At 37.0% G+C, this 27,943-nt stretch overlaps 1 protein-coding gene across 3 annotated transcripts in view; it reads right to left on the reverse strand.

The window, feature by feature from the left end:
* EVC (EvC ciliary complex subunit 1) overlaps nucleotides 1–27,943 on the reverse strand; it is a 148,021-nt gene that overhangs the window by 8,284 nt on the left and 111,794 nt on the right. For 2 of the 3 annotated variants that reach the window (XM_056802414.1, XM_007496750.3), the window contains 6 exons: nucleotides 26,856–27,000; nucleotides 24,774–24,885; nucleotides 12,905–13,031; nucleotides 10,674–10,767; nucleotides 9,910–10,021; nucleotides 3,815–3,915 (listed from right to left, as the gene is read on the reverse strand). In XM_056802414.1, the coding sequence (XP_056658392.1) occupies nucleotides 3,837–3,915; nucleotides 9,910–10,021; nucleotides 10,674–10,767; nucleotides 12,905–13,031; nucleotides 24,774–24,885; nucleotides 26,856–27,000 (669 nt within the window). In that variant the 3' untranslated portion in view covers nucleotides 3,815–3,836. Of the gene's footprint in view, nucleotides 1–2,124; nucleotides 3,916–9,909; nucleotides 10,022–10,673; nucleotides 10,768–12,904; nucleotides 13,032–24,773; nucleotides 24,886–26,855; nucleotides 27,001–27,943 lie in introns of those variants that run through there. The other variant, XM_007496749.2, reaches the window with a different exon arrangement.

Genomic DNA, 27,943 nt, shown 5'->3' on the forward strand with positions numbered 1-27,943 from the left:
CTAATGTTGATAATTATATAAAAAGAAAACCAATACCTCCCCCCAAAGAACTTACATTTTAATAATGGCAAGGACAGGAAAGCCTGATTTCAAATTCAATCTCCGAAATTTGCTATAAATATGTATCCTGGGTTAATTCACAACTTCTGTTTGCAAAATAGAAAATTGGGGCTTACTTTCCAGGGTTGTTGCAAGGATCAAATGGAATAATTTTTATAAAGCACTTAGTGAAGTGCCTAGTTCATTGTAGGCTCCATATAAATACCAGGTATTTATTATTATTATTATTATTAACACTGAATCTCAGTTTTTTCACTTGTAAAATGGAAATAATAATAATACCTACTTCCCAGAGGAAGATAGAACTTTTTGAAGATAAAAGTAGATAATATTTATAAAGCATTTTTCAAACTTATAAGCACTATATAAATGCTTAATGATGATAACAGCAACTGAAGAAATTGCTGTGTTCCTAGTATGTGGGTGACAATAAGACTGACCCATCTGAAAAATGGAAATTCATGCTCAAAGGAGCAGGACATAAGTTTGGATAAGTAGGCTCAGATTTGAATATCAGGTTTTATCTCCTCTTTGTTCTTTATCTTTCAGTATAACATGATCATCATGAGGGAAGAATTATGTTTTAGCTTTTCTCTGTATGTCCAGTTGTTAGCACAATTCCTGGCACATAGTAGGTGCTTATTAAATCCTTGTTGACTTTGTTGACTGGACAGATCATATTTCCATCTGGAAGGGAGCAGAGATCTCATCTAATTCTAGCGTTTTAGTGTTAAGAAAGCATTTATTCAAAGAATTGTTCACGCCCACAGAGGCAGGAAGTAAGTAGCAGAATCAAGAATTGGACACCAGTCCTCAGAGACCAGATGTGGACCTCTTTCTACCCTATCATACTATCTTCTGGGATGCTCTAAGGAAACTGGGCAAGAGAAGTGCACACTAGGCTACATCTCCATCTCTATGATGAGTCCTCCTGACTGGACCTCCTTCCTCCTGGGAGGAAGGAAAAAACTGGGAAATTTTAGCTGCAGGAGAGATGAGTATTGTTTTTATGTAAGCATTGGGAGATGGGGCAAGAGGTAGAGGGAGTTGTTATATATATATATATATATATATATATATATATATTATATGTGTGGATCCATAATAAAAGCTTAATCCATCTTCATTTCTGTGAAAGGCAACAACTAGAAACACTTTGCATGCAAGGACCTTCTCCTAAGTAAGTTATGACAAAATATAGGATAACGATTATTTATTTTCATTACAGAGGATCATAACTTTGGATAGGGGAGGGATCTCTCAGGCCAGTCCTCTTCCCTCACTTTACAAATGAGAAAACTGAGACCTAGTGAAGCCAAATTATTTATCCAGGGTCATACAGTCCGATATGTGAATCAATAATAGGGTTAAATGCAAAAAGATATAGAATGTTGAGATAAAATTTAGGGATGAAATTTGGCTAACATAAAAGTCTTACATTTAGATGAAAATAATTGACTTCAAAAATACAAGAAGGGCAAAATACGGATACTTGGCATTTCCCTGAGAATGACCTGGGAGTTCTGGGAGATTACAAACATGACCTGAGTCAGCAGTTTGTCATGGCAGCCATGGCAGAAAACCTAATGTGATTTTTCCTCATATATTGACCAGGAAGAGAGAGAGAGAGAGAGAGAGAGAGAGAGAGAGAGAGAGAGAGAGAGAGAGAGAGAGAGAGAGAGGTGATAATCCTTGGCCAATACTCTATCACGGTGTATTTCTCATTAAATTCTGAATGTCACATTTTAGGAAATTCAATGACAAATAGCATCCCTCAAAGTTCTTTTTGATTTGAAAGTTCAGCCTTTGATGCTGAATAAACTCAAGGTCCTATCAGGTGAAGATTAGTTGAAAGAGCTGAGGATGTTTAGACTGGAAAAAAGAAGAATGAGAGTTGGGAAATACCACTCTATTAATTTGTATTTTAATTTTTTTATTTAAAATTATTTAATTTTTTAAATAAATAAAAATGAATAAATGAAATAAGTAGATTTAAAATTATTTAAAATTTTATAATAATAAATAAATGAACAAATGAATAAATGAATAAAAGGAAAAAATAAGTTTAAAATTATTTTTAAAAATTTATTTAAGTCTCCAAGTGGTTTCTAGCTGGAAAAACACACTTGTTCTAGTTCCTGGAATCATTCCCTTTTCAACTCATTTGATAATTTATATTATACTCATGCTTTGGCCATTTTCCTAATTACCCCAAAGCCTATGACTGATTTGTTGGACTTCTTATTACTCATTTTAAGTGAGAGGCACTGACTGGACTTCATAGTTACCAACCTATCCCACTCTTCAAAAGTTTTGGAGATTGAATTTGAATTCAAGTTAACCATTTTTTCCTCTATTACCATCTGCTTTTCTTTTTAACTATTCCTTGGGTAAGGATGACTCCATTTCCTCAGCTAGGAAGCAGCAATGGTATCCTAGAAAGAGATCTGGGTTTCGAGTCAGTTTGGGGCTCAAGTTCTGATCCTGCCACTTATTGGGTAAAATACTTGAGTTACTTGAGCTACAGAACCTACTTCCCGGACTCAACAAGTTCTTAAGATCATCTAATGACAGAGAGCACACCAAGAGTTGTGCAAATGATAAAAGTACCATAGTAATGCAAACCTTGCCTTTGTAGTCTGTCCCTGTGATTTTATTGGAATCAGGAAATTCCATTGTGGAAAGTGCATCATTGGATAAAGATCAGCATCCTTTCATGGAACTTACAACCTTAGGGGGACAGAGAAACTGCTGGAGTTGGTGGCTAGCCTATAGTCACCCAGCTAGTTTATGTCAGATGAGGGACTTGAATACAAATCTTACTGGTTCCAAAGACTGCCTTCTATCTACTAAATCCTACTGCCTTTCGATTGATTATTAGCTATAAAAGATGGTATTATCATTTATCTTTGAAATTCAATAAGTATGACTTAAAAAGTTTAGGGAGAAAAACTTGTTTCTAAATGGGTGAAAGGCTGTAAGTTCTGTGGAGGCAGGATTGTCTTTGGCCTCTTGTATCCCAAAGACTGGCTCTAAGTAGAGATTTAATGAATGTTTCTTTATTGATAGAGATGATAAATGGAAGTACTTCCACTTTCTCAAAAATTCAGAACACAAATATTTTTTTCTGCCACAGGAGGGCACTATGAGATAGGTTTTTGAAGCCACTTTTCTTTAAAAAAAGAAAAAGAATGGACTAGAAACAAAAGTAAGCATGATATAATCCAATAGTTCTGCTAGTCATAAAAATATTTGTAGCTGCATCAATTTTCCAAATTTATTTTCTTTTTAAAAATTGGCATCATTTGCACAGAATGAGGCTATTTTTGATTTAGGACAGCAGACCAGGAAAAATGGAATGAAAAGTTTAGAAGAAAAAATGTTAGCCTTGGGAGGGATCACAAAGACCAATTTCTTCTCTTCATATATGAGGAAGATGAGATCCAAGAAGTACAACCGATTTCCTTAAGGTGATAAAGTGAAGAATTTGCAAAGCCTACTTTTTTTAACATATGGAGAAAAAATATTTATTTTTCTGGTAATTTTTTTATGCTTTCTGGTCCTGGATAGCAACATCATTTTCTCATTACATAATACTTAAAGTTTTAAAAATCCTTTTCCATAAAAATTATCAAACTTAATCCACAAAAAAGAAAAACGTGAAGATTTCACAAGTATCTTCAGTGGTTAATAAATGAGGAGACTGAGACACAGCCAGGTCTTCCAATTTCTAGGCAATGCTCTCAATACTTACACCTCAGTGTCTTTGCAAGTGACTAGAGGTTACTTCTTTTTTTCCTGATCTTCTTTGAGTTGTCTTGTTCACCCACTTCACTTTCACCTTGATTCTGTAATCTGTTGTATATAAAATAGAAGAAATAAAATAAATGAGAACCTCAGGCATAGAATTATTCCATCTTTCTTCTTAGCATGTAAAGACAAAATCATGGAAAACACCTGACTGCATAAATACATATATACATTCTATAAACACAAGTAAATATACAGTCTATATGTAAAATACATTCTATAATGCAATATACATTCTAAAAATACAAGTAAAAAGACGCCATGTTTATTGAAAAGCATGAATTCAAATTCTGGCCCTACTCCTTCATTTGCTACTTGTGGAATCCTGGGCAAGTTCCCTAACTTCTCTGAACCTTATTTTCCTCATCTATAAATGAAGGATCCAGACTAGATGACCTATAAGGTCCTTTCCAGCTCTAAATCTATGATTTAGGGATCTGATAACTGCACTTTCATGAGAAGGGCCAAGCCATATGGTACCAAACATGGCAGCCGTAATAAGAGATTGACTTCCTCTAAGTGTTTCAAGGTGCTATGGCATTCTTACATATATTGATGTATAATATTTTAACATACATTTTAAGCCATGAAGTAGGTCTTGTGATGCTTAGGTTTATTTCATGGAAGAGGAAAACTGAGGCTCAGAGAAATTAAGTAAGTTGCCAAACACTTACACAGCTAGTTAGTGGAGGAACTAAAATTTCAACCCAGATGTTATGATTCCAACTCTGGTATTCTTTCTACTACACCTGCCTCACCACCCGAAACTTCCTCGGACTACCTGAGTCAGCATATGAGAACGGACAAGGTGTGAACGCTAGAAGAAATATACCCGATTTCTTTTGAAGAGAGACAATGGAAGAGTGGGAAAAGCCAGTACTGGAAATTGGATGATCTGGCTAAGTCTTAGTTCTGTTCCTTAAGAAATGAAAAATAAATCATTAACTTCTTTGGACCTTAGTTTCCTTTCTAAAAAATGAGGAGGTTATACTGGATAATCTCCAATTTCCTTTTTAGTTTTAAATCTATGATCCTATGAATTACACCATTTACATTTACCCTATTCTTTTCAAAGGAGCCATGTGTACTTCTCACAGGCAATATATCAAAGCAGCAGAGGGCAGAGTTGGGGAAGGTATGCCTGATTAAATTCCTCAGAAAATTAGTCCTATCTAAAGGAAGAATGAAGGCTCAAAATATCTGATTGGAGCAGATGAAGTAAACTATTCTACAGTTCTTATCACTCATGCAATCACATATCCCAAATAACGTTTGAATAGTGGACAAACTATGTACCAACATAAAATGTGGGGTGCAGTGGGCCAACAGCATAGAGGGCTGGAAAGAGCTCAAAACTTGGGAATGTGTAGACCTGGATTTGAATCCTAGTTTATTCTTGATCTCTTTAAGACTTGGGCAAGTCACTTAAAGTCTCAAACTCTCAGTTACCTCATTTATAAAATTGAGGTAATAACACTGTACAAACTTGCATAGGTACTGTGAGAAAAGTGTTTTTTGAGATATTGAAATGTGAGTCATTTGTATTGTTATTACAAAGTTTCTAAAAGATTACAATCAACTAGAGATTATCGATTACCGAACTTCATTACCAGCTACCAGCTCTACCTTAGGTGTACGATAGGATTTTCCTCAAAGCCATATCCACATATATGATTTCAGAAGATTTTTTGTGGGTGTTGAGTTTGGAGAAAAGAAGACTTAGCTAAAGACTAATACTTTTAATTATTTAAGCAGTCCTCAAGTATCTAATGGATATCATGTAGAAGAGGGTCTAGATTTCTTGTGTCTGACTTCAAAAGGCAGCAATAGGAGTGATGGGTGGAATTTGTCAGGAGGTGGATTTTATCTCATGATAAAGAAGAATTGTGTAATCGTCACAGCTGTCCATATTGCAATGTGCTTTCTTGTTAGCAAATGCATTTCTTGCTACTTGAGGTGTCTAAGCAAAAACTGGTTAGACATCCATTAGAGATGGTGGAGTGGGGATTCCTTTACTGATTGGAAGTTTTGACTACATGACCTCTAAGATTTCTTCCACTTCTGAAATTTTAACATTTATTTAGATTCAGGAAGATAGAAAGGACCTTGAAGATGTCATCTGGTCTAGCTCCTTGTCACAAGCAGATTTTAATTTAGTGATCAAAAACAGATGGTTCAATAATTCTATTTTAAAAGCTCTCAAGGGATGGTGATTTCACCATCTCCTTGTTACAGTGGCTAATCAAGTCTTTCTGCCACATACCTAACTCAATACTTAAAAACAACTGTTGATATAATGCCTTGGTAATAGTTCATTATAAATATGAGACAAATGTTAGCACCTCTTTTCCTTCTTTCCCTTTTCAACCATCATAACCTCATGTACATTAATATTTTATTGGACTTATTTTTCTAGGCATCTTATCCTTTATTCCTGTACAGTCTCTTATATTTTTGTTGGTCAGTTATTTCAGTCATGTCTAACTCATTCTGACCATATTTGGAGTTTTCTTGGCCAACAGAGTGATTTCCCATTTTCTTCTCCAGTTCATTTTACAAATGAGGAAATTGAGACAAAGTGGATCTACTCTACCTAGCTTTAAGTTACAATTTAAATACTTAAAAAGGACCCGGCCAAAACTGAATATAGCAGAATTAGTCTCCCTTTTCAAAGGCATCAGAGACTCATGCTAATACTATTCTGAATTGTATTATTTAATTTTTTAAATTCAATTTTATTTTGTTTTCAGTTCCAAATTCCCTACCCCTATCCCTATCCTAGCTATTGAAAAGGCAAGAATGACAATACCCATCAAATACATGAAAGTCATGCAAAATATATTTTGGAGCTAGTCTTGTTCCAAAAGAAAGAGAAAGAGAAAGAAATATCCTTTAATCTGCATTTTGAGTCCATCATTTCTTTATCTGGAAGTGGATAAGCATGCTTCATCATGAGTTCTTTGGTATTATGGTTGATCATGGTATTGAGCTGCTGCTAAATCTTTTGTAATCAATTATCCTAACAATATTGTTGTTGCTGTGTAAGATATTCTCTTGGTTCTGCTCACTTCACTTTGCATCTGTCCATAAAGATCTTCCAAGGTTTTTCTGAAACCATCCTTTCATCATGTCTTATAGCATAATAGTATTTCATTCCATTCCAATGCCATGACATGGTCATCCATTTCCCATTTGGTGGGAATAACCTATTTTTCCAATTCTTTGTTATTACAGAAAGAGAAGTCTTAAATATTTCCCTTTTTCTTTTATCTTTTTGGGATATAGAACTAGTAGTAGTATTCCTGGGTCAAAGTGTATACTTAGTTTTATTGCCTTTAGGGCATAGTTCCAAATTGTTCTCCAGAAAAGTTGGACTAGGTCACAGCTTTAGTAATAATATACCTATTGTCCCATATACAATCCATTACTTGTCATTTTCCTCCTCTGTCATGTTAGTCAGTTGGCTGGATTGAATTGCTACCTCACAATTATTTTGATTTATTAATGACTTAGAACATTTTTACATAACCATAATAACTTTGATTTCTTCCTCTGAAAACTACCATGATGGATTATCAATGGTCCCCTGATCACATTTTAATTGGAGAATAGTTCTTATAAATTTGTTTCCCTATAAATTAGAGAAATGAGAACTTTATCAGAGAAACTTGTGAAAATTTCCCAGTTTCTTGCTTTTCTTCTAATTTTAGCTGCATTAGCTGTATTTGTACAAAACCTTTAATTTTATGTAACCAAAATTTTATATTGGTAATATTGTAACTTTTATTATACTGCCTCAGCATATCCGTGGTTAAAAGTTATTTAAATATTTTTCCATTGTTACATGATTCATGTTCTTTTCCTTCCCTCTCCCAGAGCAAGCATATTCATGATTAAGTTATATTACTCCAATTATATAGATCAGTCTTTATTTATTTGTGTAAGGAATGTTTTACATACATATATATATATATATACATAGTTTTGTCTTGGTGCATAGATTCCCAAGAATTTTATATTGTCTTCAGTTGTTTTTAAATGGAATTTCTCTTTCTTTTTCTTCCTGCTGTTTTTTTTTTGGTAACATAGAAATTCTCATGTTTTATGTGGATTTTATATACTGGAACTTTCCTGAAGGTGTTTATTGTTTTGACTAGTTTTTTAAACCCTTACCTCCTGTCTTAGAATCAATACTAAATATTAGTACCAAGGCAGAAGAATGATAAGGGCTAGGAAATGAAGGTTAAGTCACTTGTCCAGGATCCCACAACTAGAAAATATCAGAGATCACATTTGAACACAGAACATCCTGTCTCTAATTCTGATTCTCCATACATTGAGTCATTTAACTGCCCCTTTTGACTAGTTTTTCAGATAATTCTCTAGAGTTCTCTAAGGATACTGTCATATCTACAAAAAAGTGATGGTTTTATTTCCTCATTGTCAATGTATATTTCTTCAATATTTCTTTATTGTGTTATTTAATAACAAATGCAAAATCAAGTAGGAGCTTCGAATGCCACTTTCAACCCTTATATTCTCAGGGGAGTTATCCTCTTTGTTCCAGGAATCTCTTTCAATCACCACAAAAAGAATGTGTCACAAACTCCCTAGATTAATTCAATACGCTTATTCATAATACTATTTGCAATTATTTATTGCTTGAATTGCCATTACATAATTTTGGCACAACCCGTTTGGCCATCATCTTGAACTCACAATAGGTTTATTAAAGACTAAATGGGAACCACTGTGCTAGGCAACTGGATATATAGATCTGGAATCACTTGCATAGACCTGGCAACTCAACCTGTGGGAGTTGATGAAATGACATAGAATAAAAAGAGAAAAGGTCACAGCACAGAAATTATGGGACACCCAGAGTTAGTGGGTATTGGAAAGATGAAGATCTAGGAAAAGAGATTGCGAAGAAATGGTCAGACTTGGAGAAGGTATGAGAATTTATTTTTCAAATATTGTATAATTCTTATAACAGGACACTGGAGTAGAAAGGCCCCAATTCCTGTATATTGGGTAGAATTAACTTGTATTCCTATGTCTGGGATCTAGGTCAGAGATTCCATCTTGTCTATTCCTTTTTGCATTTTCATTGTCCTTAGGAATCCCTGAGAATGTCTTCATTTTAAAAAGAATTTAGTTAATAAATTAAGGGGAACAGGGTTCTTTTCCTGCTATATGCATATAAATCTTTATCTGTCTACCTATCTCTGTGTGGGGAAAGGGCTGTTGATTTGATGGACCACCTCCTCATTAGGTACTTACCACTTAGAGATGTCTTGGTGTGCTTAAGGGAGGATCTGAATAATGAGCTCCTAAAATTCTATTTACTAATATACCTGACCAAGATTTGGAGCATCTGATTATTAAAGAGGATCATTGATCTATATGCCATTTTATTGGTTATGATGATAGCCTAACTGATAAATTGATATAATCAATAAATTGGTATATCTTACCTCAAAATCAGTCTCATGAGATAATTTTAATTATAATAAAGGAGAATGAGGAGAGAGCAATGTCATAAAAAAGTAGAAAGAAGAGACTTTTTAGGAGAAGGTCATAAATGGTATCAGATGTTGCAAGGAAGTAAAGAAAGCTGAGGAATGAAAAAAAAAAACGTCCAGTACAAGCTACAAATCATGGCTTGATTTATTTTGTTGGTTCTCTAGACCTCATAAAGTAATGAGAAAAATGTTAATATAATGAAGATTAATCTTAAAAAGTGAGTTGTGTGTTCATTTTATTTTTTTCCAGAAATCTAGTTATTAAACATGCCTTGCATAACACTATAGAGGTCCCACCAGGATATATGATAGAAATATGGTAGACATGAAGGTGGAACCTGGCACACCGACTACAGTGGTCCCACCAGGATATATGATAGAAATATGGTAGATGTTTAGAAACTATGAGTGGAACTTGGCACACCAGTACAGTGGTCCCACCAGGATATATGATAGAAATATGGTAGGCCTGTAGGAAGTATGAGTAGTAATACTATGAGTGCCACAATTGTACCTGAAAGATCCTGAAGTCTGGCCCCTGGGAGCTGAGTCATCTTCATTCAGCTGGCTGGGATCATCATTTTCTCGAGTAAGGAGCTTCTTCCTTTTGTTCCTCAGACATTTCTCTGGGGAAGACAAACTATTTCAGTTTCAAATATTTGCTAAGTGGTGTGACTATGGGCAAGCCATTTTCCTGTTCTGGCCCTCAGATGAAAGTGGTTAGACTATCAGGCCTCTAAGAACCCTTCCACTTCTAGCATTCCATGCTTATGATGTCTTATAGCTCAGGAATTTTATGTTCCATGTTCCAAAGTATCTTCTGGCTTTACATAGCAGCCTCCAATAACAAGATTGTTCTCCATCTAACAAACATGTTAATCACAATTTTTTCCTTTAGCTTTTCAATCTTGGTTGAACTTTCCAGTTTTTTAATTCCATTGGTATAATCTTTCATAACTGCAAGATATCGCCACCCAATGATGAGGCACGAAAGCTTTCTTTAATGGACAGAGAGGATGATAACGATGATGAATTCAACAGTAAACATTTACATTTGTTATGAGCTGTACATTCACTACTATATTCAGTCCTTACCATAGTACTGTAAGGTAACCAGGGAGAAGAGTATACTTGTCTTTTTTTTTAATAGATGAGGAAACTGAGGTCCAGAGAGAGGTAAAGTGATTTACCTAGTACCACACAACTAGTGAATGGCAGAGCTGGGATTCAAAGGCAGGTCTTCTGCTTTCCCATGCAAGGCTCTCTCATTTCACTCACCAGGCTGTCCTCTCTTGTTGGCTGCTGGTTTGCTTTCGGTGAGAGGCACTCGAGCCAGGGCTGCCAACTCAGTGATAAAAATTTGCTCAGCTTCCTGAATAGGCAAGAGAGGGAAAAAAATCACTGAGGACATTTGATGGATCTCTGTTGATCCAAAGCTTATCTGCTCTTCAAAGCCAATCATGTGGAGTCAGTGAAAAGTAATAAGAACTTCATCCCCTATGTGTACATGACTTAAAAGTGTAGGAAGCCCTTTGCTTCCAACAGATCCTATTACAAAGGTCATGTAGATGTTATCATTCTCACCTCAGAGATGAAGAAAAGAGTCAAATTGACTTTACCAGAATTGCAGAGGGCCATAGTGAAGACACAGAGCAAGTCTTTGAGACTCAAATTCAAGTATGTTATATTACATCATAGAAAACCAACTTTATTCCCTTATAGGCACACTCCAATTATGAACAAAAATAGCTCTACTCAACTCAACCAATCACCCTTCTCCTTCACAAGACTTGTCTCCAAGAGTTTTTTATTTCTTTCCAAAAGTCAACTCTGTCCTCAAAAGACAAAGACTTACCCCTACTGGAGAGATGAAAAAAGCATGTGTTATTGGAGTTTTGGTAGGCATTCAACATCCTAATAGGAGTTCATAAATGGTCTGAATAATATTGAGCAGCAATGCTGGAAAAAGCTCCCAGATTCTTGCGGGAACTGTGATGATAGAAACCACTCCCTAAGTTTGTCCTACCCTGCACCACGTTTTTGTGTACCTACATTTGAAGGACGTAGGGGCGCAGAGGATAAAAGGTGTAGGATAGAGCTCTCTCTCTCTCTCTCTCTCTCTCTCTCTCTCTCTCTCTCTATCCCTTTCTCTCTCTCCTTTTCTGTCTCCTTTTTTTCTCTCTCTCCCTTTCTCTTTCCCAATCCTCATCTCTCTTTCTCTCTCCTTTTTTCTCTCTTTCTCCCTTTCCCACCCCTCTTCTCTCTCTCTCCTTTTCTCTCTCTCCCTTTTTCTCTCCCCCTTCTCTCTCTTCTTCTTCTTTTCTCTCCTTCTCTGTCTCCCTTTCTCTCTCTCTCTCTCTCTCTCTCTCTCTCTCTCTCTCTCTCTCTCTCTCTCTCTCTCTCTCTCTCTCTCTCTCTCTCTCTCTCTCTCTCTCTCTCTCCTTTCTCTCTCTCTCACTCAAGACCTTTGTGCTTAGCCTTTGGGCTGAGCGGCTTGGTGGGCTTCTGATTTTGGCTTGGGGTATTTTTCTAGATAGGTGAGATTTTCTGTTCCCTTCCTTCATTTACCTTTTTCATATATCTCCATTTTTATTAAAATTATATTGTTAAGAGCTACTAACGGACTCCTGACTTGAGAGTAAATTTTATAATGGTGACCACAATATTTTTATTAATATTACATTTAAAAAATTTACTTTCATTTATTACAAAACTGCTTTGAAGTGACCAGCATTTACTTGGATTGATAAATCCTGGGAAAGCTATTTAAAAAGCAGTTATAGAACTTTAGGGTCATGCTTTGGATTTTTATAATGATATGATTTTGTTGTCGGGAATATTTATTATGATGTTTTGAGCTGCATGTACATTTCTATTAAAGAGGAAAGAGGTTTTGCAGCATTGGCCAAATCACACATACTAATATTAATCTGGCCATTTGAATGTAAATTTTGCAAAAGACAGACCCCCTTCTATTCCCCAGAGGTTGTGTGATATAGTGAATGAGAACTAGTCTAGAAAAAACACCATAGTGGTGAGTAAGAATCCAAAATCTGATATTTAATATCAGTGTGACCTTGGGCAATCCAAGTTTACAGTTTACTAGCTTTTGAGTCAGAGGGACATGAGTTCCAATCTGATTTCAGACTGTGTGACCTTGAGCAATTCAAGTAATGCTGTTGGCCTCAGTCTCTCCTTCTGTAAAATAAATTGGAGAAAGAAATGGTGAAGCACTGCAGTATCTTTGCCAAGAAAACACCAAATAAGGTCATGAAAAGTCAGACACAACTAAAATTGGGTAAATGACTCTCGATTCCTTAATTTCTTTATATCCTGTGGATATCATCCAATTGTTGTGAAAAACAAACAGACAAATGAAACTTCATAAATGCAAGCTTTTCTTTTTGTTCACAAAGCCTGCTTTACCTGGGCATGACAAATGCTTAGTTAATGTGTACTAAACTGAACTGACCACTGGTTTTCCAAAGAAACGTTTCAGTCCACGTTACCTTCATCTGGGTCTCAAGCTGGGTTCCGAGGTGATCCATTGCTTCTGCAGTCTGTTTCAGGGAGGCCAAGCGAATCTGCTGATGCACATCAAACTGGGCCAAGAACTTCTTTTGCTGTGACAACATCCTTGAAAAAGGAAACAAGGCTCATCAAAACCATCCGATGGGAAGATTTATCAGAAGGAGAGCTTTGTCTCAACAACACTAAGTACACTGCAAAGGCTGGCTGAGTTCTGAGAATCAGTGACTAAGTGTACATCCTCTTTGTAAGTTTCAGAGGGATGATGAATTCTGTTGGAAAGGCTTATTCCCAGAGCCTGTGATGCAGGCAGGGCAAAGTCGGATTCCAGCATCTCAGGATGGAATTGCACATCTGAAGCGAGGGCCAGACTGTGTTTGAGACCAAGAATTAAAGAATCTCAGCAGAAAAGGACCCCAACAGTCATTGGGTCCAATGTGTACTTGAAAAAGAATTCTCTGCAAAGAGTGCCAAAAAATAAAAAATAAAAAAGGATCTGTTTATCCTCTGCTTGAAGACCTTCTGGGGATATGGAACTTGTTATGTCCTAATTGGTCCAGTCCAATTCTGAATAGGTCTAAAATAATTTTCCTTATGAATTTATGCAGTTTTCCACCACTTTGTGTTAATTTTGTTCTCTGGGAGTATGTAAATATGCTTTGCATGATAGTACATGTATAACAAAGACCAAATTGTTTACCATCTCTGGGAAGGAGGAGGGACAGAAGGGAAGGAAGCAATTTGGATCATATAACTTCAGAAAACTTACGTAGAAAATGATTATTTCATGTAATTGGTAAAATAAAATATCTTTACAAAAAATGTTCTCTGGGGTAAACAGAGTAAGTACCCAGACTCTCTCCTATTAGATGATGAGCTGCACTCTTATTAGGAGATTTTTGGGAAGATGTTGGCATTGAGCTAGGAATCCGAAGGAATAGGTAAATGTTGTACCTAGAAAGGAAGAGGTTCTAGTGGTGACTGTCAGAGCTCCCATTTTACTTGATTTTCTCTCAGAACTGAAGAAGCATCTGAGGTTCAGTACAAAGGACAATAGACTTGAGATTTAAGAGATTTGAATTTGGATCCTGGCTTTAAAATTTCTTACTAGCTTTCCCCTTTCTGAAAAAAAGTAACAATTTCATTTCATAAATGACTTCATAACCTATTCCACAGGGTTGCTCTGAGAATTAAATATAATACTGGGTATAAAATGCTTTCCGAATGTCTATACTATCATTATTATCTTATATTTCCATTTGACTGGTCTCTAGGTCTATTTCAAACACTTTCATGATGTGTTTATAAAACAAATTTTATGACATATTTATCATGTCTTTATTTGGATAGATTTTATATTTTTAAAGGGGGATGGAACTGCATGTGTGTGTGGCATATACATGTATGTTTGGATATATGTACTTATATAAAGAGAGAGTAGATCTTATGTGTAAACATACATACATACACACATACAGATGCATACACAGAAGAAACTGATATCTATGTGATGCACTTTGAGGGGTTTCTAGAACTTCCTCAACCAGGTTCTGCACTGCCTGAAAATACACCATTAGCTAGCCAGTCCTTGGTATTAAATATCACCCTCTCCTTCGAATCTTCTTGAAGATGAAAGTATTTCTGAGGAAGAAAGCTACAAAATGAACAAACACATCATGAATTAATCAGATCACCTCTTCCAATGAAGAGGCACCTAGATTGAATAATAACGGTCATGTGTTTAAGAAGAAGAGGATGCTGAAGGCCAGGAGATATTGAGAAGAAAAGCAAAGGGAAATGCCTGGGGGGAATTCTGTTTGGCTGAAGAGCAATCCTTCATGAAGCTGAAACACTTTGCAATCTCTTGGTCATAATACATAAAGGTGTGGGCAGCAAATCTGTTAAGGGTGCTGATAAACTGTGATTATTCATGAGAGAATGTGGAGAAGGAAGGGGATACCATGAAGATAAGAAATGAGGCACATTTTACCCAAAGAAGAGGTCTTTTGGGGAGGATGGAGGTGAAGCACGCTAATAGTCTTAAAAGTATCTCTAGAAATTTGTGTTGTATATTAAAGAATGATTCTATTTGCCATATTGGTTCTAAAAAGCAGAATTTAAAGTAATAAAGTGGGAAGCAGACAGATCTGGGCTAGAGAAGGCATTCCAAGTCCCACATAGACCTGCAACAGACTTTCATACTAGACTCTGCCTGTATCATTATGAAAGAGCAGGAATAACATTTTTTTCAAGAGGCTGATGGCTTATTAGTGTGTCTTACATCTTCTTCAAGGGTAAGAGATGAGTTCATATATAAAGGTCATCTTTCCTGGGAGAATAGTAACCACAGAATAGCTTTATTGTATCCTTCCTCTGAAGCACCATCATGGTGTATGTTGGACTACAGATTTTTAAAGACATCAACAGGTTATACACAATGATAAAGGCTTGAAAGATGGGATTTGAGTAGCTATTAGAGTCATCCAGATAACAGTCTAGCAAGGTTTGGAAAAAAAAAAAAACTTTTTCCCCAGAACACCAACTAGCAGGTGATGAATATTTTTGACTACTACAAGAGACATTTGCTTTGGTAATCCCAGGAACCAAGTCATCTTACCTTGACTGTGACCATTTAAAACTGTTTGATAGATCCCCCCTTCTTCTTTTCCTTCCTTCCTTTCCTTCCTTCCTCTCTGCCTCCCTCCTTTTCTTCCTTCTTCCCTCCTTCCCTCCTTGCCTTCCTTTCTGTCTCCCTCCCTCCTTTCCTTCTTTTCTTCCTTCCTTTTTCTCCCTCCCTCCTTCCTTTCCTTCAATACTTCTTTCTTTCCTTCCTTCCTTCCTTCCTTCCTTCCTTCCTTCCTTCCTTCCTTCCTTCCTTCCTTCCTTCCTTCCTGCCTCCCTCCCTCCTCCTTTCCTTCCTTTCTTCCAGATTTCCAACCTGAGAAGTCAGATCACCATTAAGTTCATTTTATGATAAAAGACTTAGGGAAGAGTTAAATGGATTTCCTAAAGCTATAAAAGTGAGTATCTGGGTGCTCAGGGAACTCTAATGAATGTGGGTTTTGCCTTTACTCTGGTCTATGGTCATAGTGTGCATTCTAGATGATAGCCTGGAAACACAAAAGTTTGTAGCAATGATCACAAGAGACATTAGTCCAGAGAGTGGGCCTAGATCAGAATACATGCTTCCTGAATTCTGGGTTAAAATCAAAACAAAACTTGAAGGGGATTTGAGTAAAAGTAGATCAGTAGCACTCTACACAGCCCAAACAGTCTCAAAAGGAAGTGAATATAGCTATGAAAGAACAAATAAGAAAACATTAAGATTTCACTAGGTGCAAACCAGTGGGGAGATAGAGAGGCGAGCAGCCAGGACTGAAGAAGCTAACTTGGATATGTTACTAAATAGGGAAGATTTCAGCAGTGGCTCTTAAGGTGAAACAGCAAGGCAGAGGGCAATGTTTCTTCTTTGGTATCATTTCCAATGATAAAACTGTGTTAAGTAGCTTGATGGTATCAAGTGAAGGGGAAAAGAACTCTCTTTTTTGGGTCTTCAGTTACTCTAGCTGTTGAGGAAGCAAAGGTTGAAGTACCTGAAGGGATAGTGAAAATTCCACTGCAGTTGCATCCCTGGGCAATGCCTAGGAAGCCAGGAAAGAAGCAGGACTTGTGTTCTGGTGTGTCTGTGTGTGTTTAATTGGGGGCTGGGAGGGTTGTTCTTGGGCTTACTTGCCCATCAATAGAATGTGGCTGGTAGTTGGTGGCACTGGTGGTAGGGAGAGAAGTTTATGTTCTTCTAGGAGTTTCTTCCCTGTGTTATGGCAGTCAGGCATGGGTTGGAAGCCCTTCAAATGTCTTGGGGATTGATGCTACTCCTGGGATCTAGGTTTCAGAATCCTGCGCTATTTCCATTGGGTATGAGAGAAGGTGGTATTTGAGATGGCTTGACTCTCTTGTTACATGCTACGTCCTGCTTCTTCTTTAGGTGTCTTGCTGCCACAGTTGTGTTTGCCTCAAGGCTGGCTGTGGGGGTCATCTGATCTCACTTTGACTGACCAGGATTTCCATCTCTAATATTTTTAAGAAGCAGTCATTTAATTTTTGAAGCCCAAAGACCTCAAATGAGATGGGATGCATGTTTCCCCAAGGTAAGCCATTACATTTCTGCATAAACAATAACTGTTAAGAAGGGCAGTGGATAGAATGAAAGGCCAAGAGTTAGAGAGATTCATCTTCCAGAGTTCAAATCCCAATCAAATTACCAGCTATGTGACCTTGGACAAGTCACTTAACCCTAAGTTTCCTCATCCATAGAGTGATCTGGGGAAAGAAATAACAAACTCCAGTAGTATCCATGCCAAGAAAACCCTAAATGGGCTTACAAAGAGTCAAACATAACTGAACAACACCAAAACTGTTAAGAATGCCTTTTCACCAAATTTGGCCTCATTGAGATTTCCACTTACTGCTCATGGTTATGAGTCATTCAAAATGCTTAACCTTTCTTCTGACCAATCTTTCACATTTTTGAAGATCGAAAACTTATCCTCCTAAGTCATCCCTTTTTTAGGCAAAACATCCGAAGTTCTTTCAACCAATTCCCATATAGAAAGCACAGTACTGAGAGCTTTTGTCATCCTGGGCTACTACTTGATGCTTTTCAGCTTATGTCTTTCTTAAAATGGAGCACCTGGATATAAAGACAATACTCAGGCAGTGACTGACCAGGTTGGAGAAGAGTAAGACTATCACTTCCTTAATTCTATGCTCGTTTTAACGTAACCGAAGAAGATTGAATTATATTTTTGGCTGCCATGTGACACTATTGATTCATTCTAAGCTTTGATCCCATAAATCTTCAGATGTATTATGTGAAAGAGAATTCTTTATTCTCTTTGTCTGTTTTGAGTTAACACTAACTTAAGTATCCCTACTTAGTACTTCACCAGACTGTGAAGTGTGAATCAGACTTTCATTTAGTACCCCTACTTAGTACTTCATCAGACACTAAGTAAGAGTGTTTTCAAATAATTTCTTAAAGTGGGTAGCAACTCGGTCAGGAAATTGTGAATCCTTTTGACGAGTTTACACCTCCAGAGGATAAGAAGTGGATCCTGAAAGACCCTGCTCCAGGCACAGGGCAATGTGTGGGTCTGCAATTCTGAAACTATAGCCCATGCCCACCCCGCCATAGATTGGTCTCTGATAGCCAGCCAAAGACCACACTTAGCTCAAAATGAAGGTATTTATCAAAAAGGCATGGTGGCAGTACCAACAACATACCTCTCCCATAAGTTCGAGTCACACTCTCTTAAAAATAGTTCATATTTTTATATTTTCCCGACAGCAGGAAGAGTAGAAACCCAGAATTCCCAAATGGAGAGGCACACCTATAAGGAACATATATGGCCAAGACACCTCCTGTATCATGGATCCCTGAAATTTACCAAAGTTCTTGTCTTACTCCATGTAGTAGCATGATGTCTCTGCTCAAAAGCAGGACACATGGATTTGGTGCTTCATCATGGGTTCTATCATCTCTGGTTTAGGGATTGGCTGAAATTTAAGGTTAGGTACCACCATACACTCTTGGAAACAACAGAAACTTCTTCCCTCTGAGTGACAAATGTGCCATTTCCAGTTTTGGACTTTACCCAAGTTCTGACAATAAATAATTTTATATCCTCTTAGCAATAACTGGAACTCTGGGACCAGCAGCTCTGAGATGTGGTATCTTCTGAGTAGGAATGCTGTTCTAGGCATCAGACTTTTGACTTCTCTTGCTGACTACTCAGTTTGAATTTGCTGCCAGATTCTGTCTTCCTTTGGTGTTATCATTTGCTTCTGCTCCACTGCTGACGAGGATGAGAAAAGGGGAAAGAATATCTGCCCCCACTGACTCCTGCTTTCCAAGAGTGCTAAAGAAAAGGGGAAGAAGAACTGGATTCTTCATCCACAGGATGATTTTCTTGACCGACTCTGAAGCTCCAACCTGGCAGGGTTGGCTTTTTCTTTGACTTTTACTGTTTCTCTTCTTCACCTAAATTAGTGATTTGGTGGAGAAAAGAGCAATTGGGTAGACCCACTGTCTTTGTCAATTATTGGATACATCCTGTAGAGTAAATGGGAGGGGGGGCAGGTAGATGGTTTGATGGGTGGAGAAACCAGCTTAGAGATGAGAGGTCCTGGGTTCACATTTGGCTTCAGACACTTCCTCTTTGTGTGACCCTAAACTTAACTTAACTCCCATTGCCTAGTCCTTCCCACCCTTCTGCCTTAGAACCCATTCTTAGTATAATTTCTAAGATAGAAAATAAGGTAAAACAAGCAAAAAAAATAAATAAAAAAGTTAATGGATCACTTGAAAAGAAAAGCCTTACAGGGAGGCTCTTCCACCTCACTGTTTCTATTGCCAGAATATTACAAATTAAAATTTCCTCAGGTAGATTAAGAGACTCAAATGATTAGGGTCCCTGTTGAACTCCTTGTTACAAAAGTCAATCATATAGACAATAGTCTATAGACAAATAGACAAAAGACAATAGTCATCAAAACTATTTGATATGGATTAAAAAAATACAAAAATAAGATCAGTGGAGAAGTTTACAAGGAAGAAATAGAAGCAATTGAAAACAGGTCTAGGTTTGGTAAACCTAAGATTGTAAATTGTTCAAAGACCTTATTCTTTATGTACAGAGAGAGAGAGAGAGAGAGAGAGAGAGAGAGAGAGAGAGAGAGAGAGAGAGAGCTAAATATCTCAATGGTTAGAGTACCAGGCCTAGAGACAGGTGGTTCTGGGTTCAAATCTTACCTCAGACACTCCCTATCTGTGTGACCCTGGACAAGTCACTTTACCCCCATTATTCAGCCCACTCTTCTGCCTTAAAACCTATACTTAGTATTTATTCTAGAATGGAAGCTAAAGATTTTTTTAAAAGACAACTTCCACTGGATCTGAAAATCAATTTGATGTAATTTAGGTTTAGAGCAACATCTCTCCCATATACCCTAATAATAAAAATTGATAGTCTACCTGATTATTCAAAAGGTCATTAGAGGTCATGCCATAGAAATCTTAGAAGAGGAGATTGAGTTTCCACAGGAGACTGAGGTTTCTAGTTGTAAGCTAGAAGAAATATTATCCCCAAAAGTAATAGTGAAATTGGAAAAAATATAAAAATAACCAATTTTTATTATCTAAATAACAAAAACAAGAATACCACCACTAAAAATAATAATGACCAGGATTTATATAGTACATCCTGTGTGCCAGCCACTGTGCGAAGTGATCTATAAATATCAACTCATCTGCACAACTGTCCTTAGAGATAGTTTTTTATTATTACACCCATTTTACAAGATGAGGAAACTGAGGCAGGATGCAAAAAAGTGACTTTCCCCAGATTATATGGCTAATAAATGTCTGAGGTCAGATTAAATCAGATCTTCCTGACTCCAGGCCCAGAACTCATATCCATTGTGCTATCTTGGCTACCCACATAAAATTAATTTTTGTTTGTTTGTTTGCAGGCAGTTGGGTGGCTCAGTGGATTGAGAGCCAGGGCTAAAGATGGGAGGTCCTTGGTTCAAATCTGGCCTCTGACACTTCCTAGTTGTGTGACCCTGGGCAAGTCACTTAACCCTCATTGCCTAGACTTTACCACTCTCCTGCCTTAGAACCAATACCCAGTATTGATTCTAAGATGGAAGGTAAGGGCTTAAAAATTTTTTTTGTCAGAAACAAATACAATGGAGGCAGAAGATATATCGTAGAATGTGAATGAACTTCATATCAAATTTCACTGTAAAATATTTAGGGAACTGGCACCAAAGATAACATCAAGGATTATTCTGGAAGAGAAACTGGTCGAAAAATTTGAACATGCATTTTTCAAAAGATTTTCAAATTCTACATGACCACATGAAAACATGCTCCATATTGATAATAGAGAGAAATGTTTGTCCCCAGTACTTAACACAGTGGCTGGTACTCAATAAAGGTTTGTTGATGAGGATGATAAAAATAACTCTGAGACTTTACCTTCCTCCATCCAAAATGGAAAATATTTTAAAAAAGGCAAATTTTGAAAAAGATTTGGAAAGACAGGACCATTATTGGTAGTGTTTCAAAGTGGTCCAGTCATTCTGCATTTCTCTTTGGAAATATTTACCAATAATGTCTAAGCTACTTCTATGCTTCTCCCCAAGTATTTCCATTACAAGGTTTATATACCAAGGAAGTAAAAAAACAGAAGCAAAGATTTGAAAAGATGTCAAAATATTTATTACAAAAGGCTGTGTGACAGAGACAAAGTGGGTATCCATTGATTCAGAGAATAACTGAAATATAATTTTGCAGTAAAATGAAAAACACCAAGTATTTAGAGAAATGGAGGATAGTGGTACACACTGATTCTGAGCAAGAGCAGCAGAAGGGAGGCCTGTGGCAGTAGTATAAATAATGATTGTTGTTGTTCAGTCATTTTAGTTTTGTCTGACTTTTCATGAACTCACATGTTAGCAAAGAAACTAGAATGGTTTGCAAATTCCTCCTCCATCTCACTTTACAATTGAGGAAACTGAGGCTATAAGGGTTAAGTGACTTGCCCAGGGTCAAATACCTAGTGTCTGAGGCTGTATTTCAACTCAGGAAGATGAATCTTTCTGACAGCAGGCTCAACACTATTCACTGTGCCACCAAACTGCAGAAAACAATGACTGCAGCAATGTCAAATTTTTAAAAATAACTAAAAGGAAGGTGAACTCTAAGTTATAGAGAGCTAAAGTCCCTAGTTAGAGATAATGAAACATATTATTTTCCCTCATTGTAGAGAGGCTGAAGAATACTAAGATAAAATATCATATACATCTTTGCACTGAATATTTTTCCTAAATTTTTCAATCTGGAATATGGAGCCTGAAAATGATGGTAATAAAAAAAAACCAAAAGGCATAAATAAAACATATTTTTAAAATAAAGAAAATAAGTTAAACATAACTAATGTCCACAGTAACCAGATCTGATATTCTGTACCCAAAGTCATCTATTTCTTTAATGAAAGTAGAGAGACCCATCTCTTTTTCTGGGGGAAAGACTAGTTATTACAGTTACATAGTATTTGGCTTTGTTTTAGTGTCTGTTTTAGTTATACTATAGTAATCACCAATTTGGCAAGCCCCGGGAGTTTCTTCATCACCTGTGACATACAGTCAAGGAAGATAAGAGACTATGTAATTATTATGATCAGTTCTACTCAATACTCTTTAATAGCAAGTCACCAACAATCCATCTCTTCTAACCTGTACTGGTACTGGATGGTATCCTACTCTAAAGCTCTTGTAGATGCACTCGTCATGCCAACATCTATCTAAGAGACGGCTTTTTACGTTCTATGTTAACTATACAATCACAGGATGTCAGAGTTGGATAAGAGCTCAGAGCACAGAATATTAGAATTGCACTCGGGTTCTAGAACACATAATATAGAATTTCAGAATTAAAAGAGAACTTCAAGTATAAGGTACATTTTACAACAGTATCATGCAAATAATAATTACAATTTATAAAGTGTTGAAAAGTTTACATAGAAAGTCAAAGCAGGGCCAGCATGGAATTACGATATTAGGAAGAATCGTAAAACACAGGATACAGATATTAATCCTGAGCCAGAAAAAAAATATGAAAATCCAGAACATAAGAGAGAGGAATATGCAAAAAGAAGTAATGGCAAAAGAGAAGAATTAGATCCAGTGAAGCAAGAAGCAGCCCATGCAGGGGAAGGGCAGAAAGGAAGTGACCCAGAATTCCAGGAAAGAACAGAGGCTGAGGGGAGCTCAGAAACTGCCACTTCAACTGGATTCCTTCAGCTGGGAGCCTGACAAGAAGGTCTCAAAGGCTGGAGGTTCTCCTTTGGACACCAATAGCTTTCCTAGCGATATCTGGAAGTTTTCTGCTGAACTAAACTCAACTCAATGTATTAGATTGGACTTTGAAAAAAGCCATCTACTGAGGAAATTCTCTAAGGATTTCCTCCACCTCTCTCTCTCCAATTGCCTTGAACTTTAGCAATAACCAGATTAGCTCAAGAATAGGGACAACCAACAGCTGACTAGAAAAGTGGTCAAGGCTTAGAGTCTAGACCCCCCCCCCAAGATTTGGGGGGTTCACTCTGTCATTCTTTAGGGATTTCTGCAACCCACTTTCTTTTACCAACCCTCTTATTTCCCCTTCCTTGAGTGCTTTTCCATTAAAAAAGTTATTATAAAGATCATGTCTGCCTATTTTTTGAAATCAAAGAAGGGGACTGAAGATTTAGGGAGAATCATACCTCTCCCCAAAGAGGAGGATAAGCTCAAGATGGGGGTTGAGGAGTGAACCAGATATCAAAGGGAAAGTGGGAGTTGGGGTATTGGGAGGATTCAGAGGCAGGAATGTCTATCCTGCCTCTTAACAATGGCTAAGACCAAGAAGGGAGGCAGTGGGTTATTTCTCTAAACCCTTTCCTCCAGTCCTTAACCTCTACCTCCCAAACCAAATCTCTGAGGAGATGTACTCTATCTCTCAGGGAAACAAACTGAGGCTATCTTCACCAAAGGGAAGAGAGGGGAAGATCAACCTTTTCTCCCCTCTCAGTCTCTCAACCCCTTCTCTCCCTCTCATTTAATTCACCAGTGTAGGGGGGACTAATCTCCCATAATGGCCCTATATTACAATTTATGAAGTGTTTTGAAGTTTACATAGAAAGTCAAAGCAGGGCATGCATGGAATTATGATATTGGGAAGAACCTTAAAACATAGAATACAGATATTAAGCTTGACTCAGAAAAAATATGGAAATCCAGAACTATAACAGACCTTTTTGTTGAGTTGTTTCAGTCACTTTCAACTCTTCATAATCCTATTTGGGATTTTCTTGGCAAAACTCCTGAAGTGTTTTGCCATTTTCTTCTCCAGCTCATTTTATAGATGAGGAACTGAAGTGAACAGTATTGAGTGATTTGCCCAGGGTCACAAAGCTAGTGTCTGAAGCTGGATTTGAACTCAGGAGGACAAGTCTTCCTGACTCCAGACCTGGCACTCTACCCACTGAGCCACCTACTATACCTTAGACACTATCAGTTTCAGATGGAAGAAAAAAAGACACAAACAAGGGAAAGATGAAAGGGATAGTGACGTAACCCAAGTCATACATCTAATTAGGGGCAGAGATGGGATTAGGATCAAGTTTCTACTTTCCATCAAGAAGGATGAAGGAGATGAGACAAGAGGGGGATTTACAAAGGATGGTCAGGGGTTGCCTTGAAGAGGAGGCATGGACTAAACTCTATGAAGAAGGAAGCATACCCCTTAATATCAGTGCTTGAGAAAGTTTTCTTCACCCCAGGCTAGTCCTAGCTTCACAAAGAAGTGGCACCTAAGGGAACCATGATGGAAAATGAGTAACTGGAAACCAAAAATGAGAAGTGAGGCTATCTAGAAAAGGGAGACAGACTAGGCAAGGGACAGCTAAGAGTTCTTTGGGTTATAATATAGAATGAGCAAAGGAGAGTAACGTGAAATAAGATTGAGAAGGTAGAGGAGTTACTTAGGAGAAAACTCCTTTATTTTATCATTTGGAAGATACTTAGAAGATAAAAGGAATTTGATTACATGAAATAGAATTGATTCTATTGTGCCTGCCCTATCCAATGCTGCTCTATTAGGATGCCTTTGTTGGCAGACAGGAACCATATCCAGTCCTGTACTATGAGTGACGCTTAGTGCATTTGGGCCAGCAGTAAACATTTATTAAGAAACACATCAAGACCACTAATAGGACTCCTAATAGTGAGAAACTGCAGACACCTCACCTTTGATGGACAGTGCTGGGTACATCAGAGGCAGGGCTGGATGTGTTTCTGCTTGGTGACTGGTCGCTCAATTCCGCTTTCTTCTGAAGCTTATAATTGTCCATTCTTTCAGCTAAAAATAACAGTATTTCCATTAAACCATCAGTTCAAAATCACTCTCTTCCAAACTTTGTGACAAGTTAATATTTTTTATAGTGAAGCAGTCACACATTTCTCTTAAGATCTTATTAACTTGACTAAATAAAAGAAAACCTTTGAAAAGCAAATTGTACTTGAGATCTTGAGATTTTCGTCAGTTTTGTTTAGGGGAAATAAATATTTGGGAAAAGTGCCTAGACTGGAAGTGCATACACCTGGGTTGTAATGTTGGCTTCATTCCTGGGAGCTTGGTCAAATCACTTAGTAATAACTATAGTTATTTTGGTTATTGATCTATATATAAAATGAGGCAGTTCTACTAGCATCCTTTCAGCTCTTAATCTATAATACACTGCTCACATTATAATAATCGCTCATTACATTTCGCTGACAAGCCATGGGACAGAGTGGTCCTTTGGTCAGGAGTCTTGACTGTAGGACCCTGGGCAAGTCATTTAAATTCTCATTGCTGCAGACAGCAGTCTCAGATTATGGGTTGTTGATCTATTTTTGTGGCAGGAGTTTTTTCATCCACACAGAAGAAATCACAGGTTCTTTATCCATTCTTTACTTGAAGAATCCATGATTCTTTGTAGAGAGAAGATACAATCCCGTGTTTCTCCAGACCAGAGATTATAAACTATTGCTAGGTCCAAAGCTGTGGTCTAAGTCATGCATGGAGTTTCTCTAATACTGAATATCAGAACTGGATGGGACCAAAGTACATAGAACACAGACTGTGAGAGACAGAAGGGATTTTAGATTATAGAAGAAGACATAACTAGGTCCATTTGGTGAAATGATAGATTTTGGCTTAATATAAGCAATAAATTCCTAGGAATTAGTGCCATCCAGAAGGGGAATGGTTTGCCTAAAGAGCAGTGATTTTTACAAGCATTAGGAGTTTTCAATTAGGGACTGGATGGCAACCTGTTGGAGATTTTGTAGATGGAATTCCTATTTTGGCTACCAGTTGGACCTGAAGCCCTCTGAACTTCCACATAAAAGTCAGAGTTAGAAGAGATATTAGAACATAGAATGAACAATGGATATCATTTTGTCTAATCCCCTCATTTTACAAATGAAACAGAGACCTGGAGAAAGAGTTAATTCCCTCTCAAAGAACAGGGACAAATCTTCAAGTGTTTCATCACCTCAGTAAACAATAATTTAAAATATTTATATCACTTGAAGATATATCAACAAAAGGCATTGATCTTTTATTTAATTAATCACTTAATAATAACAACATAGAGCTAACATTGCTATAGTACTTACTATATGCTACAAATTTTGCTAAGAGCTTTCCATTTATGTTCTCATTTGATCCTCACAACCACCTTGGGTGGTAGGTGCTATTATTATCCTTTTTGTAAAATTATGGAAACTGAGGCAAATAAGTGATCTGTACAGGTTCATAGAGATGCTAAGTGTCTTGAGTTCTTCTACCTACAGGTAAAGTATTTTATCCAGCATGCCATCCAACTACCCTGATTTATTAGGTGGAGGCAGAGGTATAGAGGAGAGCAGGAAGATCTAAGTTCAGTCATAGACACTACTGATGTGACTATGAACAAGTCACTTAATGTCTCTGGCTCATTTTCCTCAACTTTAAAATGAGCCTTATAATAATAATACCTACCTCTCAGGCTTGTTATCAGGATCAAATGAGGTATTAGTAGAGTCCTTAGCACAGTCCTTAGCACATAGTAGCCGTTTTATAAATGGACTTATTTTTTTTTGTTTGTTTTATGAATTTTGTTTTATAAATGGGCTTATTCTCTCTCCCCACTTAATTTGGAAAATCATTAATGCATAGATGACTTGTTATTATTCAATGTATTTTTAAATACAAGTCAATTCAATTAAAACCCATTAATTCCCACCCCCCCAAAATTAATGATGGCATCCAGTTCTCAAAAGGAAGAATCAGACCAAATTTACCCTGTAATGTCTTGAGCTGCTGGAGTTTCCTCTCTTCATGGCCCTGCATGATTTTCCCAATTTGTTGGTAGTAACTATGGACAAGCCTGTTGACATTGTTGCTGGTCACGTATACGCTCTCTACAGCGGCTTCTATCAGTGTCCCCTTTGCCAAAAAAAGGAAAAGGAAGGGCCAAGTATTAGACAGGTGGCATGAGGTAGTCCTCCTATTTCTCTGCTGCTGCTCATGGTATTCTTCTTTATGCCAGTGTTAGGGCGGTGACAGTTATAGATAAGATGATATGGTGGGGGTAGAATGGACAAAAGTTGGCAATTTGCTGGATGTGGGGAAGGGTGAATGCAAGCAAAGCACCAAGGATAATTAATTAGAGTATTTTTAAAGGAGAAAAGAAAGAAAAAAACATCTTGAAACCCTTAAAGCCATCCTCAGAAAAGAATAGTTAGAAGTTCAGAAAGAAACATAGACAAATGCAATATCTTTTAAAAATAACATCTTGTGGGTATATCGTTGGGGTTTTGGAGTTAGAAGATCACTCTATTACAGACATTAATAATATGGAAATAGGTTTGGGGCAATAATACATGTATAACCCAGTGGGATTGCTTGTCAGCTCTGGGAGTAGGGAGAGAAGAGGAGAGGGAAAGAACATGAATCTTATAATCACGGAAAATTTATTCTAAATCAATAAATATAATAAAAATAAAAATAACATCTCGAATTTTTTCAGTATTATTAAAAAGAGCTGTGCATAATAGAGATTTGCATTTTCCTATATAATCCTATTTTTCTACTGTGTTTATAGAAATGTTTATTTGGGGCAGGATGTTTAAGTTTACAATTTTTAAAAAGTAAGAACAAATAGGTGATTCCCAGCCTGTGAACTCCTGTGCATTGAGCAGTGGATCAAGCAGAGAGAGAATGATTAAAAATTTTTTTTTGAGAAGACAAAGTCTCTGTTGATATGAACTTTACAGGCTAGTAGGAGAGGGATAAATAATAATGATGGCTAACATTTTTATATAAAAATTTTGAAGGTTTCAAAGTGCTTCACAATTATGTACTTTTATCCTCATGACAACTCTGAGAG

Source organism: Monodelphis domestica, chromosome 6, assembly GCF_027887165.1.
Source record: "Monodelphis domestica isolate mMonDom1 chromosome 6, mMonDom1.pri, whole genome shotgun sequence".
Classification (NCBI taxonomy): domain Eukaryota; kingdom Metazoa; phylum Chordata; class Mammalia; order Didelphimorphia; family Didelphidae; genus Monodelphis; species Monodelphis domestica.